Source organism: Thalassophryne amazonica, chromosome 2, assembly GCF_902500255.1.
Source record: "Thalassophryne amazonica chromosome 2, fThaAma1.1, whole genome shotgun sequence".
Taxonomy (NCBI): domain Eukaryota; kingdom Metazoa; phylum Chordata; class Actinopteri; order Batrachoidiformes; family Batrachoididae; genus Thalassophryne; species Thalassophryne amazonica.
The window spans coordinates 7158025-7176044 of NC_047104.1; the positions used below are offsets into that span (position 1 = coordinate 7158025).

General features: G+C 43.0%; 1 protein-coding gene across 1 annotated transcript in view; it reads left to right on the top strand.

The window, feature by feature from the left end:
• The window catches only part of LOC117501554 (AT-rich interactive domain-containing protein 3A-like), a 159633-nt gene that overhangs the window by 3236 nt on the left and 138377 nt on the right, over positions 1-18020 (top strand). Inside the window, 1 exon segment of the mRNA XM_034160453.1 lies at positions 6458-7093. Coding sequence (XP_034016344.1) covers positions 6458-7093 — 636 coding nt within the window.

Below are 18020 nucleotides of genomic sequence, written 5' to 3' on the forward strand. Positions count from 1 at the left end.
ACAAACAAATAAACAACAAACAACAAACACACGAGCAGCAGCAAGGCGCAAATGGTGAGTCTGCTTTAAACACAAACAAATAAACACAAACAAACAAACAACACGAGCAGCAGCAAGGCGCAAATGGTGAGTCTGCTTATAACACAAACAAATAAACAACAAACAAACAAACAACACGAGCAGCAGCAAGGCGCAAATGGTGAGTCTGCTTTAAACACAAACAAATAAACAACAAACAAACAAACAACACGAGCAGCAGCAAGGCGCAAATGGTGAGTCTGCTTTAAACACAAACAAATAAACAACAAACAAACAAACACGAGCAGCAGCAAGGCGCAAATGGTGAGTCTGCTTTAAACACAAACAAATAAACAACAAACAAACAAACAACACGAGCAGCAGCAAGGCGCAAATGGTGAGTCTGCTTTAAACACAAACAAATAAACAAACAAACAACACGAGCAGCAGCAAGGCGCAAATGGTGAGTCTGCTTTAAACACAAACAAATAAACAAACAAACAAACAAACAACACGAGCAGCAGCAAGACGCAAATGGTGAGTCTGCTTTAAACACAAACAAATAAACAACAAACAAACAAACAACACGAGCAGCAGCAAGACGCAAATGGTGAGTCTGCTTTAAACACAAACAAATAAACAACAAACAACAAACAACACGAGCAGCAGCAAGGCGCAAATGGTGAGTCTGCTTTAAACACAAACAAATAAACAAACAAACAACACGAGCAGCAGCAAGGCGCAAATGGTGAGTCTGCTTTAAACACAAACAAATAAACAACAAACAACACGAGCAGCAGCAAGGCGCAAATGGTGAGTCTGCTTTAAACACAAACAAATAAACAAACAAACAAACAAACAACACGAGCAGCAGCAAGACGCAAATGGTGAGTCTGCTTTAAACACAAACAAATAAACAAACAAACAAACAAACAACACGAGCAGCAGCAAGACGCAAATGGTGAGTCTGCTTTAAACACAAACAAATAAACAACAAACAAACAACACGAGCAGCAGCAAGGCGCAAATGGTGAGTCTGCTTTAAACACAAACAAATAAACAAACAAACAAACAAACAACACGAGCAGCAGCAAGACGCAAATGGTGAGTCTGCTTTAAACACAAACAAATAAACACAAACAAACAAACAACACAGAGCAGCAGCAAGACGCAAATGGTGAGTCTGCTTTAAACACAAACAAATAACAACAAACAAACAAACAACACGAGCAGCAGCAAGGCGCAAATGGTGAGTCTGCTTTAAACACAAACAATAAACAACAAACAACAAACACGAGCAGCAGCAAGGCGCAAATGGTGAGTCTGCTTTAAACACAAACAAATAACAAACAAACAACACGAGCAGCAGCAAGGCGCAAATGGTGAGTCTGCTTTAACACAACAAATAAACAAACAAACAACACGAGCAGCAGCAAGGACGCAAAATGGTTGAGTCTGCTTTAAACACAAACAAATAAAACAACAAACAAACAAACAACACGAGCAGCAGCAAGACGCAAATGGTGAGTCTGCTTTAAACACAAACAAATAAACAAACAAACAAACAACACGAGCAGCAGCAAGGACGCAAATGGTGAGTCTGCTTTAAACACAAACAAATAACAACAAACAAACAAACAACACGAGCAGCAGCAAGGCGCAAATGGTGAGTCTGCTTTAAACACAAACAAATAAACAAACAACACGAGCAGCAGCAAGGCGCAAATGGTGAGTCTGCTTTAAACACAAACAAATAAACAAACAAACAAACAACACGAGCAGCAGCAAGGCGCAAATGGTGAGTCTGCTTTAAACACAAACATAACAAACAAACAAACGAGCCAGCAGCAGACGCAAAGGTGAGTCTGCTTTAAACACAAACAAATAAACAACAACAAACAAACAACACAGCAGCAGCAAGGCGCAAATGGTGAGTCTGCTTTAAACACAAATCAAACAAACAACAACACGAGCAGCAGCAAGGCGCAAATGGTTCTGCTTTAAACACAAACAATAACAAAACAACAAACACACAACACGAGCAAGGCGCAAATGGTGAGTCTGCTTTAAACACAAACATAAAACAAACAACAACACGAGCAGCAGCAAGGCGCAAATGGTGAGTCTGCTTTAAACACAAACAATAAACAAACAAACAAACAAACCACGCAGCAGCAGCAAGGCCAAATGGTGAGTCTGCTTTACACAAACAAATAAACAACAAACAAACAAACAACACGAGCAGCAACAAGGCGCAAATGGTGAGTCTGCTTTAAAACACACAACAAATAACAACAAACAACCACGAGCCAGCAAGGCGCAAATGTGAGTCTGCTTTAAACACAAACAATAAACAACAAACAAAACAACACGAGCAGCAGCAAGGCGCAAATGGTTTTTGCTTCTGCTTTAAACAACAAACAAATAACAACAAAACAAAAACAACACGAGCAGCAGAAGGCGCAAATGGTGAGTCTGCTTTAAAAAACACAAACAAAATAAACAACAAACAAACAAAAACACGAGCAGCAGCACGGCGAAATGGTGAGTCTGCTTTAAACACAAACAAAAAAAATCAATAAACAACAAACAAACAACACGAGAAGCAGCAGCAAGGCGCAATGGTGAGTCTGCTTTTAAAAAACAAACAACAAACAACCAAACAAACAAACAACACGAGCAGCAGCAAGAGCAAATGGGAGGTCGGCTTTAAACCCAAAACATAAACAAACAACAAACAACACGAGCAGCAGCCAAGGCGCAAAATGGTTTTTGAGTCTGCTTTAAACAACAAACAAATAAACAACAAACAAACAACACGAGCAGCAGCAAGGCGCAAATGGTGAGTCTGCTTTAAACACAAACAAATAAACAAACAAACAACACGAGCAGCAGCAAGGCGCAAATGGTGAGTCTGCTTTAAACCCAAACAAATAACAAACAAACAACACGAGTAGCAGCAAGGCGCAAATGGTGAGTCTGCTTTAAACACAAACAAATAAACAAACAAACAAACACACGCGCAGCAGCAAGGCGCAAATGGTGAGTCTGCTTTAAACACAAACACATAAAACAAACACACGAGCAGCAGCAAGGCGCAAATGGTGATCTGCTTTAAACACAAACAAATAAACAAACAACACGAGCAGCAGCAAGGCGCAAATGGTGAGTCTGCTTTAAACACAAACAAATAAACAACAAACAAACAACAACACGAGCAGCAGCAAGGCGCAAATGGGGAGTCTGCTTTAAACACAAACAAATAAACAACAAACAAACAAACAACACGAGCAGCAGCAAGGCGCAAATGGTGAGTCTGCTTTAAACACAAACAAATAACACAAACAAACAACAACCGAGCAGCAGCAAGGCGCAAATGGTGAGTTCTTGCTTTAAAACAGAACAAACAAATAAACACAAACAAACAAACAACACGAGCAGCAGCACGGCGCAAATAGGTGAGTCTTGCTTTAAACACAAACAAATAACACAAACACAAACACGAGCAGCAGCAAGGCGCAAATGGTGAGTCTGCTTTAAAACATCAACAAATAAAACACAAAACAAACAAACAACAGGAGCAGCAGCAAGGCGCAAATGGTGGTCTGCTCTGCTTAAACACAAAAACAAATAAACAACAACAAACCACACAGCAGCAGCAAGGCGCAAATGGTGAGTCTGCTTTAAAACAAAACAAATAAACAAACAAACAAACAACACGGCAGCATGCAAGGCGCAAATGGTGAGTCTGCTTTAAACACAAACAAATAAACAGACAAACAAACAACACACGAGCAGCGCAAGGCGCAAATGGTGAGTCTGCTTTAAACACAAACAAATAACAACAAACAAACAACACGAGCAGCAGCAAGGCTGCAAATGGTGAGTCTGCTTTAAACACAAACAAATAAACAACAAACAAACAACACGAGCAGCAGCAAGGCGCAAATGGTGAGTCTGCTTTAAACACAAACAAATAAACAACAACAACAACAACACGAGCAGCAGCAAGGCGCAAATGGTGAGTCTGCTTTAAACACAAACAATAAACAACAAACAACAAACAACACGAGCAGCAGCAAGGCGCAAATGGTGAGTCTGCTTTAAACACAAACAAATAAACAACAAACAAACAACACGAGCAGCAGCAAGGCGCAAATGGTGAGTCTGCTTTAAACACAAACAAATAACAACAACAACAACAACAACACGAGCAGCAGCAAGGCGCAAATGGTGAGTCTGCTTTAAACACAACAAATAAACAACAAACAAACAAACGAGCAGCAGCAAGGCGCAAATGGTGAGTCTGCTTTAAACACAAACAAATAAACAACAAACAACACGAGCAGCAGCAAGGCGCAAATGGTGAGTCTGCTTTAAACACAAACAAATAAACAACAACAAACAACACGAGCAGCAGCAAGGCGCAAATGGTGAGTCTGCTTAAACCAAACAATAACAACACAACAACAGAGCAGCAAGGCAAATGGTGAGTCTGCTTTAAACACAAACAATAAACAACAAACACACCGCAGCAAGGCGCAAATGTGAGTCTGCTTTAACACAAACAAATAAACACAAACAACAACACACGAGCAGCAGCAAGGCGCAAATGGTGAGTCTGCTTTAAACACAACAAATAACAACAACAAACACACGAGCCTCAGCAAGGCGCAAATGGTGATCTGCTTTAACACAACAATAACAACAAACACACGAGCACAGCAAGGCGCAAATGGTGAGTCTGCTTTAACACAAACAATAAACAACAAACAACAACAGCGCAGCAAGGCGCAAATGATGAGTCTTCTTTATACAATAACCACAACAAACAACACACCTCAGCAAGGCGCAAATGGTGAGTCTGCTTTAAACAAATAACAACAAACAACACACGGCCTCAGCAAGGCGCAAATGGTGAGTCTGCTTTAAACACAAACAAATAAACAACAAACAACACGAGCAGCAGCAAGGCACAAATGGTGAGTCTGCTTTAAACACAAACAAATAAACAACAAACAACACGAGCAGCAGCAAGGCGCAAATGGTGAGTCTGCTTTAAACACAAATAAACAACAAACAAACAACACGAGCCTCAGCAAGGCGCAAATGGTGAGTCTGCTTTAACACAAACAAATAAACAACAAACAACACGAGCAGCAGCAAGGCGCAAATGATGAGTCTGCTTTTAATACAAATAACCAACAACAACTAGTATTTGTGTGCGAGTTAGATGTTTTGCCGTATTGGTTGATTTTGGCCCTGAGGTCTAAAGAAATCAAAGTTCTCCAGCAGTTCTGCTTTGAACTTTAGGAACCTCCAACCTGATGGCAAAATAATGCAAACATAGACAAAGGCGCGCAAGCACGATATTAGGGAAGTTTTAGGTCCAGCAGGATTTGCACAGTGACCTCTGAGAGGTCCTTGTATTGTTGAGTTTGTGTCTGGAGGAGGCTGTTCTCAAAAGTTGAGTGATTGTGCAAGAAGCCTGGTGAAGGGAGCTACCAAGACACCCAGACAGTTCTGAAGGAGTTCTAGGCATCTGTGGCTGCAATTAGAGAAACTATACCTAGGGCAGGGGTCACCAACCCTGTTCCTGGAGGGCCCCTGCCCTGCATGTTTTCTAACTCTCCCTTTTCCACTCCCAGGCAATTAACTCTGCCAGGAGTCCTCAGCCAATCAAGAACTGGAAAACACCACTTCTAAAAAAAATCAGGTGTGACTTTAGTAGGTAGACTTGGAAAACATGCAGGACAGGTGCCCTCAAGGAATAGGGTTGGTGACCCCTGACCTAGTGGAACATGTCTATTTCGAGAGGTGAATTTGTCTCGAGAGTCCGTGGCTTGAACTCACTTATGGTTGGTCAAGTCTGGGAGCATATATCCACCCGCACCACCCTATGGAACCACCCTGGTTCCTGATAGTCTGTTTACCCAGATGAAGAGGATCACTGACTTTGTGAGGGATCAGCTTTGACATTTTGTCCATGTGGTGCGTTTCTCTGGACATGATCCACCATGCAGGTGCCCCATTGTTGAAGGCCCCAGCGGCTGGAGACGGTCACAGACTCTCCCATGTCTCAGCTGGCTGGTAGGGATGGACCTGTTGTCTGTCTGGTTGGTTGCCATCCAGGACCCAGGATGGTTCTGTAATGTGGTGGTACACAGCCCTGAGGAACCCTGCCAGAGCCCAGAAATTCAGTTTCATGTTTCTAGCTCTTTCTTTATTTTTCATTTTATTTGTTTTTCATGAGTTTTTGCAGCATCTGTGCTTTTATTATTTTTATTTGTGTAATTTGATTAAATGTTACTTTAATTGACTGTAAATCCTAAATTATTATGAAATTTTCAGTTCCACCAGCTGATGTTTGTTTTTTAAATTGCGGCTGAATAATCAGTGTCTTTGTTGTTTCCTTTGGCTCCTCCTCTTCCTCCTGCAGCCCGGCGTGTCTCAGGATCCTGGTGTGGTTTTTCCCCACAGCAGCTCTGCCGGAGGGATGAAGTTGGAGGCGGTGATGGAGCAGCTTCAGCGCCAGCAGCAGGCCCGGCTGGAGATGGAGCGCAAGGAGAGGAAGCTTCGAGAGGCCCACATCATGTACGCGCAGCAGGTAGCCGCTCAGCAGGCCATCCTAGCGGCCGCCCGGGCGTCTGGGGCCGGCTTTCTCAGCAAAGGCCAGACCATGGGGGTCCCCGGCGGAGGACTTCCTCTTCCCCGTGTGTCCAACCAGAGCGCCTTGGATTCGGAACGGGAGGACGAGGAGGACAGAGGCCGGGATTCTGGGGACGAGGACGATGACAATGAGATGATGGAAGGTGACGAGGGCACTGACGAGGAGGAAGGAGGGACTAGCGGTTTGGAGTTCCTCCGTAAGCAGACTCTGGCTTTGCAGCAGAACACTTCCCGCGTGCCCGTGCGTCCGTTTGGCAGTTACGCTGCGTCGGCGGCGCAGAGAGCCGCGTCGCCTCCCGTCAGAGTGAAGCAGGAACCCGATGAGGGTCTTTCTCCTGCTGGGCCTCACTCTGCCACGTCTCCAAACGGGCAGGCCGACTGGAGCTTTGAGGACCACTTCAGACAGGTGAGCATGCTTTTGTGGAACCTGTACCGATTTCAGAACTGTGGAATCAAACACGTCTTTATTGACTTGTGATAATGACGGGGGAGGAGGGGCTTGTTGTTCTTCTTCACTCTCCTGTTCAGTGTTTAGTTTAACCGCACTGCCCCCTGCTGGGAGCAGCTGCTTAAGCTTGTGTGTCTTCTTGAGACACTTTAAATCTTGGCAGCGGTCTAACCCCACACTGGCGTCTGCAGCTGAAAGACATTTTTAAGTGAGTGCTGGCACAAGGCCAAGCGGGTCGAGACGCGTCGATATGCTGACTACTAGCTCACGTTTCTTAGAGTGAGCGCTGCTCTTGGTGCTGCGTGGGGCCTGGGTTTGGCTCTGATCCAGCTGGCAGAGTCAGGCAGAGCTGCCGCTGTGAGGCTGTGGGTGGTTGGCCGGGTCAGCGCGAGGCGTTTGGGTGGGTGGGAAGGTTGAATGTAGTGCACAGTAGCAGCCGTTCGTTCCCCTCAGAGTTTGGGCCGTGTGCCAAGTGCACTTTCCCCTGAAGGTAAATATTGCCTCAGTTCAGCCTTACAAAACGTCTAACTAGCCTAGCCTACTGGGACCTGAGCCCAGCTCCATGTGGTTCAGTTTCAGAGCGGCGGAGGTGATTAAGGAGTCGCCTGTGGCCGATATAAAAAGCTTGGCCTCAAAATGAGCGTGTGAGATCCGAGTGTGATCAGTGGGCTGAAGGTGGTGGATTTTATTACCGTCTATTTAAAGCCAAATGTCTCTGAATGGTCCTTCTGCAGGGCACGTTTCCACATTTAGCTTTGGAGAGTGCATGTTTGGTCACAGTGTGCATGAGAACACATGATCGGGGCTGAAGGCTCACGGTGTGGACGAGAATGCACAACTAGGGTTCAAGATGACAGCGTGTGCTAGAACGCTGGATCAGGGTCAAAGGTAACAGCGTGCATGAGCACAGGTGACCACAGAACGGGTGAAAACACCAGAAGCTCATTATGGAGAGAAACATGCACATTTACGTCACTAAATGTGAATGAACTTTTTAAAATGACCAATTATAAGTTGGCCTCCTCTTGCCTTCTCTTCGGTACGTAAACTCGCTCTTAGATCTCATTGCTGTTTTTTTTTTTTCTATGACCTGTTGGGATCTTCGGTATGTTAACGCGCTCTGACATCTTTCGTTTTTTTTTTTTTGTGTCACTGTGGAAGAACTCATGTAAACTAAAGTGAATTAGACTGGAAACCAAAGTTCCACTTTGCACAGCTGTCAGTCGGAAAGCTGCACATTTGTCGGACGTGACGTCACGCCTCCTCTTTGTTATCGTCCCGAGACTTTCGGGCCCTTTTTGATGATGCAAAGAGGCCGCTGGCTGAAGGACGACGCCTCCGTTCCTTATGGACAAACGGGCTTTGCCTTTTGTTTCTCAAGGGGTCAAAAAGAGGAAGCTTGGTCGTGTGCAGTGAGCAGGTTTTTGCGCCCCGTCTGCGTCCCGGTGTGCTTTATTGGCAGAGGCGGGCTGAGTCTGGGGGTTGGGGGCATTATGGGCCGAGGATTGGGCTGGCTTTTTTTGTTTCCTCTCTTTTATCTTTCCTGTCATTATGTCAGCTCTGCAGTATTTAATGACGGCTCATCTCTTTAGGCAGTTTCAGGTTGCACCGCTGTAGGGGGAGGGGCCAGTGGAGGCAGGGAGCCGTCATTGTCTTTGAAAGGCCAGAGACGGGCCTGGCAGCTGCTGCAAACACAAACCGCCGTAATGGCAGGGGGAGTGCATTTATTAGCTTCGAAAATGCATTACAGGAGGGAAATGGGATGCCTGGCTAAAAGGCACAGGATCATGGAGGAACATTTACCTTTTGTGGCGTCTTTGATTTCAAGCTTTTATCCAAAGCATCTTGTGCGTGCTGACGTGAATCTTGCACTTGTGCTTCACTCACACGCTTCGTAACAGCTGCACAGATGTTTTTTACCAGAGAGTCCACAGAACCTGAGTGTGCCTGGAAGCAAGCGGCGTTCGAACCCGTGCAGATCAGACATGAAGTAGAGCACGATTAACATTTTGCTGTGACGGAGAGCAACTCGTTCATTCAATGCATCGCTGTTGATTGTTTTTTGTCTTTGAGTTAATGTCTTCAAATGGAGATGGGAATCGAGATCTGGTCCCAGTTAGGAATAGACCTCCACGATACGAGGAAAACCAACAGTGTGCAATATCGCTGTGCAGTATTGTGATGATGGATAGAACCTGTGTTAAATGAACAAATACACAGAAAAAACAAAGTCGTCTTTATGTGACGGCTGAATTTTATGAAGTTATGAAGCTCATCTTCACTGTTTCAGGGTGTTGGTTAAAATCCTTAAATTCCTTAATACTGTCAGTCAAAATTACTATCAGACAACTTTATTGATCCCAAAAAAGGGCAATTACGTAATGTACTATGACATTTATATGTTTATAAGGAAGAGAGGCGGCAGAAGAAAAGATGGTTGGACAACATCGAAGAATGGACCAGTATGACACTTGCTGAATCTCAACAGTTGGCACACAACCATGAAGAATGGATGAAAGTGGTGGACCGCAGCTCAGAATGGCACCTTAGCGACTCCAGTTTAAGGGAAAGAGGAGGAGGAGGATATTTATAACATCCTTAAAAGTACAGATAATCAGTGCCCACCTTCTAAAATCACCCGTCATCATTTCTGGCTCTTCCATTCCCCTTGATATACCCCAGATTGACCTAAAACACGTTAAACCCCTTCAACGGGCTTCCCCCTCTACTGGCTGGTCAAACACTGAGCGCCGACACTTCATGGTCAAATTTTACCTCAGAGCAATGAAGAATCATGCAGCATGATTTGAGAATGGAATTGCATGCCTCAGGCACTCTCACTTCCTCTTATCGATGCTGGCGAGTTATTTTGATACTTCTGTGTTGCATAAATTAATCTACATCTAGTAAAAATGAAAGCGGTGCATTCACATTGAAAACCAGTGCACGGTAAAGCATAAAAAATATGCAGCTCCCCAGAGTCCAGCAGAGTCAAAATAAAAATGTATACATTTTAATCTCTCCTTTCAAACATGTTTTGTAAAAGTTGTACATTGTAGTTTTTTCTACATCATTTTTGATGATATATGAAATGTCCTGTTTGTTTATAAACGCCAAACTGTGATGACTCTGACAGAGGACCCCGGCACAGACCACCACTACATAGGTGAATCAAAGCTCACCTTCTTGTAGCATCACAGCGCCAAGAAACGGTTCAGTAGTCTTCAGTTAACTGTTGTCTTGGTCGCGGGAGTTCAGTCCGATCAGCAACAGTGTTCTGAGAGAGAGAATAACAGAGCAACAATCCAAAAACCCAAGCAGAGGTTCCAAGCACACAGTTGGTAAATGTGACTGGTGACCAAAACCAGGAACATCAGGCAAAATCCAACAAGCACAGAAAAGCAGCTTGGGTCAACATTACGAAGGCCAACGTGAGACAGCAGGCATAAGGCTAGACAATCTGGCAATGAGGAAATGCTCAAACAGTGATTATAAAGGCCAGTACACTGTACTCACAGTACTCGTTCTTTGATTTTTGGGTACTGTATATCTTGAAATATGTCTTTTTTTTTTTTTTTTTTTTTTTTTTTTTTTTTTTTGCTAGTCTGGGATTTTCTGTGACTTACACTCCAGTGTGACTTGTATACTGAAAAAAAATCACCCATTCATCATTATTAATTGTAACTATTTATATAGTTGTAAATATGTGTCTGAAGATTGTAGAATCCTGTCTTTGGACTGACCCTGGGGAAAGTTCCAGTAACTGCAGGGAAAGTACACCTGACAGCTAGGAAAGACAGCAAACTGGGATCCATGTGGGGGCTCATAAGGCCAACAGGCCAGTTGTATCTGTGGTGGCATATCTCTAGCTTACCTCCTTGGTTTATTCCCAGTAGCTATGCCCCTGGGGAGTACCCTGTGTACCTGTATGCTTGTAACGCATCAGGATCTGTGAGTGTGGTGCAGGGCTGTGGAAGTTGGTGGGTGAGTTGAGATGGTACTACTATGGGTCCCACTGCACTGCAGGGTGTATTTGAGAGAATAGAAAGTAGTTATGTTGGGCTTTACCAGGAATGAAGTCACAACGTAAACACCAGTAATAAAATGTACACCACAACAATGCACAAAAATCACAAATTAAAGAGTTGACAATACAGAAAAAGGGTGCACCTTATGCCCCCTCTCCAAAAAAAAGAGGCTTTAAAAAAACAAAAAAACAAGTACAACTTATACGCTGAAAAAACAGTTAATGTTTTATGATAGCTTTTAACCTGGACTGCGATGGGTGGCTGGAGTTAAATATGGGCTGCGTCGTGGAGTCTGGGGGACTTTCAGAACTGTCGTTTGTAGACTATGGGCACTCTTTGTGGGTCCAGGACCTTTGCCGCTTCGCTGTTGGTTAGGTTGGTCACTCTGACCATTAACCTGAGAAGTGTCTGGATGCTTGGTTCCATCATCCCTGGTTTGTAGGACATTTTTCTGTTGTACTTTATTGATCTTTGTTATTTTTAGTTTGGCCAAAGCAGTTGGTCACCCCTCCGAGTCTGGTTTGCTTGAGGATTCTTCCTCAAAAACAAAAAACAAACAAACAAAAAACAAACCTGAAGGACTTTTTCCTTAGGACCCCTTAACACATAGTGTGAACATGTACAGCTCAGGGTGACTCACGGCGGTAGAGCTCATATGAGCACACCACGAAACATCGTACCAATGGGCAGGCGTGCACAATCCTAGTGCGGCGGTTCATGCACGCGACGGTGTCTTTCGAGCAGGAACACAGTGCGAGCTATGGCAGGTGATGGTTTAGTGGTTAAGTGTTGGGCTTGAGACCAGAGGATCCTCAGTTCAAATCCCAGCCTGACTGGAAAATCACTAAGGGCCCTTGGGCAAGGTACTTAATCCCCTAGTTGCTCCCGGTGTGTAGTGGGCGCCTTGCATGGCAGCAGCCTCACATCGGGGTGAATGTGAGGCATTATTGTAAAGTGCTTTGAGCGTCTGATGCAGATGGAAAAGCGCTATATAAATGCAGTCCATTTACCATTTTAAAATCAGCAAGCAGATAAACGTATTTTCTAAAAAAAAGAAAGAAAAAAAGCGCTGTGATAACTGACCATACGGTGTATTTCTGCTGATACGTGACTGAAAATGGTGTATTTGTCATACTGTTGGCTTGTCCTGGTCCTGTGGCGCGCTGCTCACAGCCTTCACGGCCCGACATGCATGTCCTGTCAGACGTGACATTCATATTGCCTGCTCCGTGTCCAAACGCACTGATCCATTTCTTCTCCCATTGCAAAAACAATATACGTTTCTATGTATTTCCACACACGCACACACACACGCGTGTCCGTCAAAAAATGGGACGTGTGCTGCAGCTGTGATGTCCAGAATGGGAGATGTCCCAACAGCTGTGGGCAGCCAGCCACACCCCCTGTCCTGTCAACGCACAGACCAAGATGTCACTCTGTGATCAGATGAGAGATGCCTCACCTGCGGGGGGTGAACCACACGCACAGATGTGTTGGGGGGGTGCGTGAAACACGCCATGTGCACTCTGCAACTTCACAGTCATGGGGCACTTAGACAAATTTCACATCCAGCTTGACAGTGATTGTCTGCTGACTGTTTTCATGTTAAGAGTACGAAGGGCCACACATTTTCTAAGTGCCATGCAAGTAGTGTTAGATGTTCGTGTGTGTCAGTTGGAATTTGGCCAACTTCTGCGAGAGGGTTCGACGGTCTTTCAGCCACTGGTGTGCGCAAATAGTTATAGCAACAGGTGTATGAGGCGTTAGAAGCAGCTACAATTCTACGTTTTGTATACGATTCCTGCTTCATACGCACTTTATGCACAAATTGATCAAATTCGCACTATGTGTGAAGGGGCCCTTACTCATGTTGCCTATGTGTTTGCTATGGGGCATGGTTAAGGTTGGACCTTACCCTTGTGAAGCATCTTGGGGTGACTTATGTTTTGGTTTGGCAGTATATAATTAAATTGTGTTTCCCAATCCTGACATGTAAGATCCAAACTACTGGACATTTTCTCCCTGGACTAATTGGACATAATCCAGATCAGATGTGTTTCTTAGTATGGTGAGCTGCTGATTGGCTGAACACATCTCACTGAGCTGATGCGGTCTGAGTAGATCAAACACTAATGGAATATGTGATGTACCTTTAGGTCCTGAGTAGACCAGTGGATAAGGAGCTAGTTTGCGAATATGTCGGCTTGGGTTGGAAACTCCTTCACACTGCCTGTCTGTGTCCTTGGACAAGACACTGCTTTGTCGTAGTCCACCCAGCTGTAAATGGATACCGGCTTTGGCTGGGGACGTAACCTGCAGGAGTCGTTGTAGACTCACATCCACTTGATGCTGCAGATTCTGGAGATGAGCACCGTCATCAGCAGGCCTCAGGTCCTGTATATCAGATTTTAGGTCCTGAGGACCAGGATGGGAAAACCTTGTTCTCCAATATGTACGCTCTCAATGGTAAAGTTTTTCTCTATCAGCCGCTCACCCCAGAGTTCTCCAATGCATTTTTTAATTTGTAAGTTAGTTAATTTGACAAGACAGAATGTAAAATTGATATTTGGGAAAAGTTGTCAATATTCATAAAACTCTCCTGCGCACAAATCTACAAATGTTTACACAGAAAAGATGCAAATTGTGAGAAACGATTTAATTTTGTTTTCTTGCGCCAACAACCAGGTTAATTATTCAGCAACCAGCCGTTTGTAGCTCAGGTGGTACCAGCAACCGACCCAGCTCAGAAGGCAACAGACAGACACGGGCAGCCTGCACGCTGACCCCAGGTCTGTCTTAAACAACAACTACGAAAGAAGGGGCTGGACAAAGGCATCACATGGAGAGTGAGCTGCGGCCGGTGGACGGAGACAATGGTTCTGTGACCCCTGTAATCCAGCTGCCCCCAGTCACGTAAACACAAACATCCAGCGACCTTTAGGCTCCTGATTAGCGCTCTGTGATTAATTGAGTTTTAATTGTCCCAGCAGACGTGTCTTGTATCTCGCCGTGATGGCTGCAGCGCTGCTTATTTTGGGTTGATGAACGAACACAGAGAAGTAGAGTCCAGTGGATGTGCTGATGTTTTCTTCACTGGGGAGCAATTTTATTTTAGATGAAGTGAAGCTGTCGGAACGTGCCTACACTTGGGCAATTCTATGGTAACAGAATTTAAATCATATCAAATTTTTAGTGGTGAGCTAAAATATGGTCAGATTTTGCAGACACTGTAATTTCCCTACCATTCACATGATTGCAGAGATGTTTTTGGTCCCGTGGATAATTTTGGGAAATGGGCCAGTCACTGGGTACTCTTGGACCTGCGTTTCCTATTTTAATCATATCTACTCTCACAGGTGTTTCTTTGTTTTAAAATATTAAGCATTTGTTCTCGTTCAGTTGGTTCACTGTCCAGCACCAGTTAATATCATCGCATATTGCTTTTTTGCAGATGATATTTGACTGTATTTTTCTAAACCTGAAGATTGCCATAAACATTAGTTTGAAGGATTGTTGTCTATAAATCTTGTGTAGTTAAACGTAGCTCGTTGTACCTGACAGGTGGATCTCGTAGATTGTGGATTTTATCAGATGCTTAAATGTTTCTGCCCAGTCAAACCTTCATAACTAACTGTAGGCGTCTTTTTGGATAAATCGTTTGACCATTGATTCTGTTCTTGTGTCCTTCAGTCTGAGGATCAAACTGTGCTGTGTCAAAGGATTCCGTGGAGCTCATTGTTCTTGCTTTTATTTCATCTTGCTTGGATTGTTGCAATTTTTAATGTCTAAATAATTAATGAACTGTTTTATTATCTGTTATTATTACTCTAGCTTTATTATGTTATTAATTATTACTGCAAACTGTTACCTTATTTTATTACACTGACTTTCTTATCTACTATTATTTATTACTCTAACTTTATCACTTTGCTATTTTTTGATTACTCTAGCTTTATTTGTTTATTACTCAAGATTTGCTATTTGTTGATTACTGCAGCCTTATTATTTGTTTATTACTCCAGCGTTATTACAACCCCAATTTCAATAAAGTTGGGACATTGTGTAAAATGTAAATAAAAACATAATACAATGATTTGCAAATCCTCTTCAACCTATATTCAACTGAATACACCACAAAGACAAGATATTTAATGTTCAAACTGATAAACTTTTTTTGTGCAAATATTTGCTCATTTTGACATGGAAGCCTGCAACATGTTTTAAAAAAGCTGGGACAGTGGTATGTTTACCACTGTGTTACATCACCTTTCCTTCTAACAACACTCAATAAGCGTTTGGGAACTGAGGACACTAATTGTGAGTGTCATGATTGGGTATAAAAGGAGCATCACCGAAAGTCTCAGCCATTCACAAGCAAAGATGGGGTGAGGATCACCACTTTGTGAACAATTGTGTGAAAAACAGTTTAAGAACAATGTTCAATTGCAAGGAATTTAGGGATTCCATCATCTACAGTCCATAATATAATCAGAAGATTCAGAGAATCTGGAGAACTTTCTACATGTGAGCGGCAAGGCCGAAAACCAACATTGAATGGCCGTGACCTTCGATTCCTCAGGCAGCACTGCATTAAAAACCAACAACATTATATAAAGGATCTTACCGCGTGGGCTCAGGAACACTTCAAAAAACCATTGTCAGTTAACACAGTTCGTCGCTACAAGTGCAAGTTAAAACTCTACCATGCAATACGAAAGCCATACATCAACAACATCCAGAAATGCCGCCGCCTTCTCTGGGCCTGAGCTCATTTAAAATGGACAGACGCAACGTGGAAAAGTGTCCTGTGGTCTGATGAATCCACATTTCAAATTGTTTTTGGAAATCATGGACGTCGTGTCCTCCGGATAAAAGAGGAAAAAGACCATCCAGATTGTTACCAGTGCAAAGTTCAAAAGCCAGCATCTGTGATGGTATGGGGGTGTGTTAGTGCCCATGACATGGGCAACTTACACATCTGTGATGGCACCATCAATGCTGAAAGGTACATCCAGGTTTTGCAGCAACACATGCTGCCATCCAAGCAACGTCTTTTTCAGGGACGTCCCTGTTTATTTCAGCAAGACAATGCCAAGCCACATTCTGCACGTGTTACAACAGCATGGCTTCGTAGTAAAAGAGTGCGGGTACTAGACTGGTCTGCCTGCAGTCCAGACCTGTCACCCATTGAAAATGTGTGGCACATTATGAAGCACAAAATACGTCAGCGGAGACCTCAGACTGTTGAACAACTGAAGTCGTACATCAAGCAAGAATGGGAAAGAATTCCACCTACAAAGCTTCAACAATTAGTGTCCTCAGTTCCCAAATGCTTATTGAGTGTTGTTAGAAGGAAAGGTGATGTAACACAGTGGTAAACATACCACTGTCCCAGCTTTTTTGAAACATGTTGCATGCATCCATTTCAAAATGAGCAAATATTTACACAAAAATAACAAAGTTTATCAGTTTGAACATTAAATATCTTTGTGGTGTATTCAATTGAATGTAGGTTGAAGAGGATTTTTAAATCATTCTGTTTTTATTTACATTTTACACAATGTCCCAACTTCACTGGAATTGGGGTTGTATTTGTTGATTACTCTAGCTTTAGCATTTGTTTCGAGGGCGCAATTTAGAACTAGAAATTGCGGGGGACAAAGTGCTAGGCCCGCAGTGCCGAAGCCCATAGGCCGGGAGGCCCCCAGAAGCCAACAGTTTCTATATAAGCTCAAATGCATTCTGAGCATCCAGAACAGTAATTTTAATGTTTTGAGAAGAACATAAAGTGGACACCATTTGACTTATGCAATTTGAAACTGTGGATATAAGTACTTTATTCTGAGAATAGCCAGCATTGATTTTATTAACATTCTGGTGTAAATAAGGTATCACCACATGTGTAGAACTCAAAAAGAATGATAGGTTGGGTTTTCATTTAAAAAAACATCTGCAATGTGGTAAAATGTATTCATAAATATGAAAGAACAGGCTCTTAATAATTATTAACTATTGCATACTGTATTTTTTTTCTCAAGATTTGTTTTTGCGTAAGTTTGCAAAAACAACAGATCATACGTTTAGGATAAATTACTTATCATGAATTTAATTTTCGAAGTGGCACTAATGACAACACTCATACTGAACATAATTTCGCTTGCATAGACTGATTTTGGAGATCAAGCAATAATTGCAGATGGGCTTTCTGAGGTCCCAGATAGACTTTCTGATTTCCTTTTGTAACTTTCAGAATTTAGTAAATTAGCACACGGTTCATTGATACTTATGTGTAGACACTAGTCCCTAGAGGCAACTATTTTTGGTTTCAGACCTGGGCAAATGCAGTCCCAGAAAATTCCGAATGTGACAAACAAGAAACAGGTGTTGTAAACAAGTCAGTGCTGCTAAAAATACAAACTTGCAGAAACAAAGATACTATTCTGACATGGTTTGCACATAAGACTGGCATAGCATGTTTCAAGTATACACATATGTATGTCAGAAGGTGGGGGGGACATACCATATTCTGTCCCCCCTGGTTGAAAAGGTGGGGGGGGCATGTCCCCCCATCCCCCACCAAATTGCGCCCATGATTTGTTTATTACTCAAGATTTACTCTTTGTTGATTACTTTAGCTTTATCATTTGTTTATTATTCCAGCTTTATTACTTCATTATTTGTTTATTGCACCAGTGTTATTGTTTGTTTATTACTCAAGCTTATGTACATATTACTCCAGCTTTATATGTATCCTATGAAGAACTTTGGGCTTGCGGAATAATATATAAGCCATCACATATTGGCCATCTTTTAAATATTTATGAATTGTGTAATTATACAAACAAATGCATTACCAC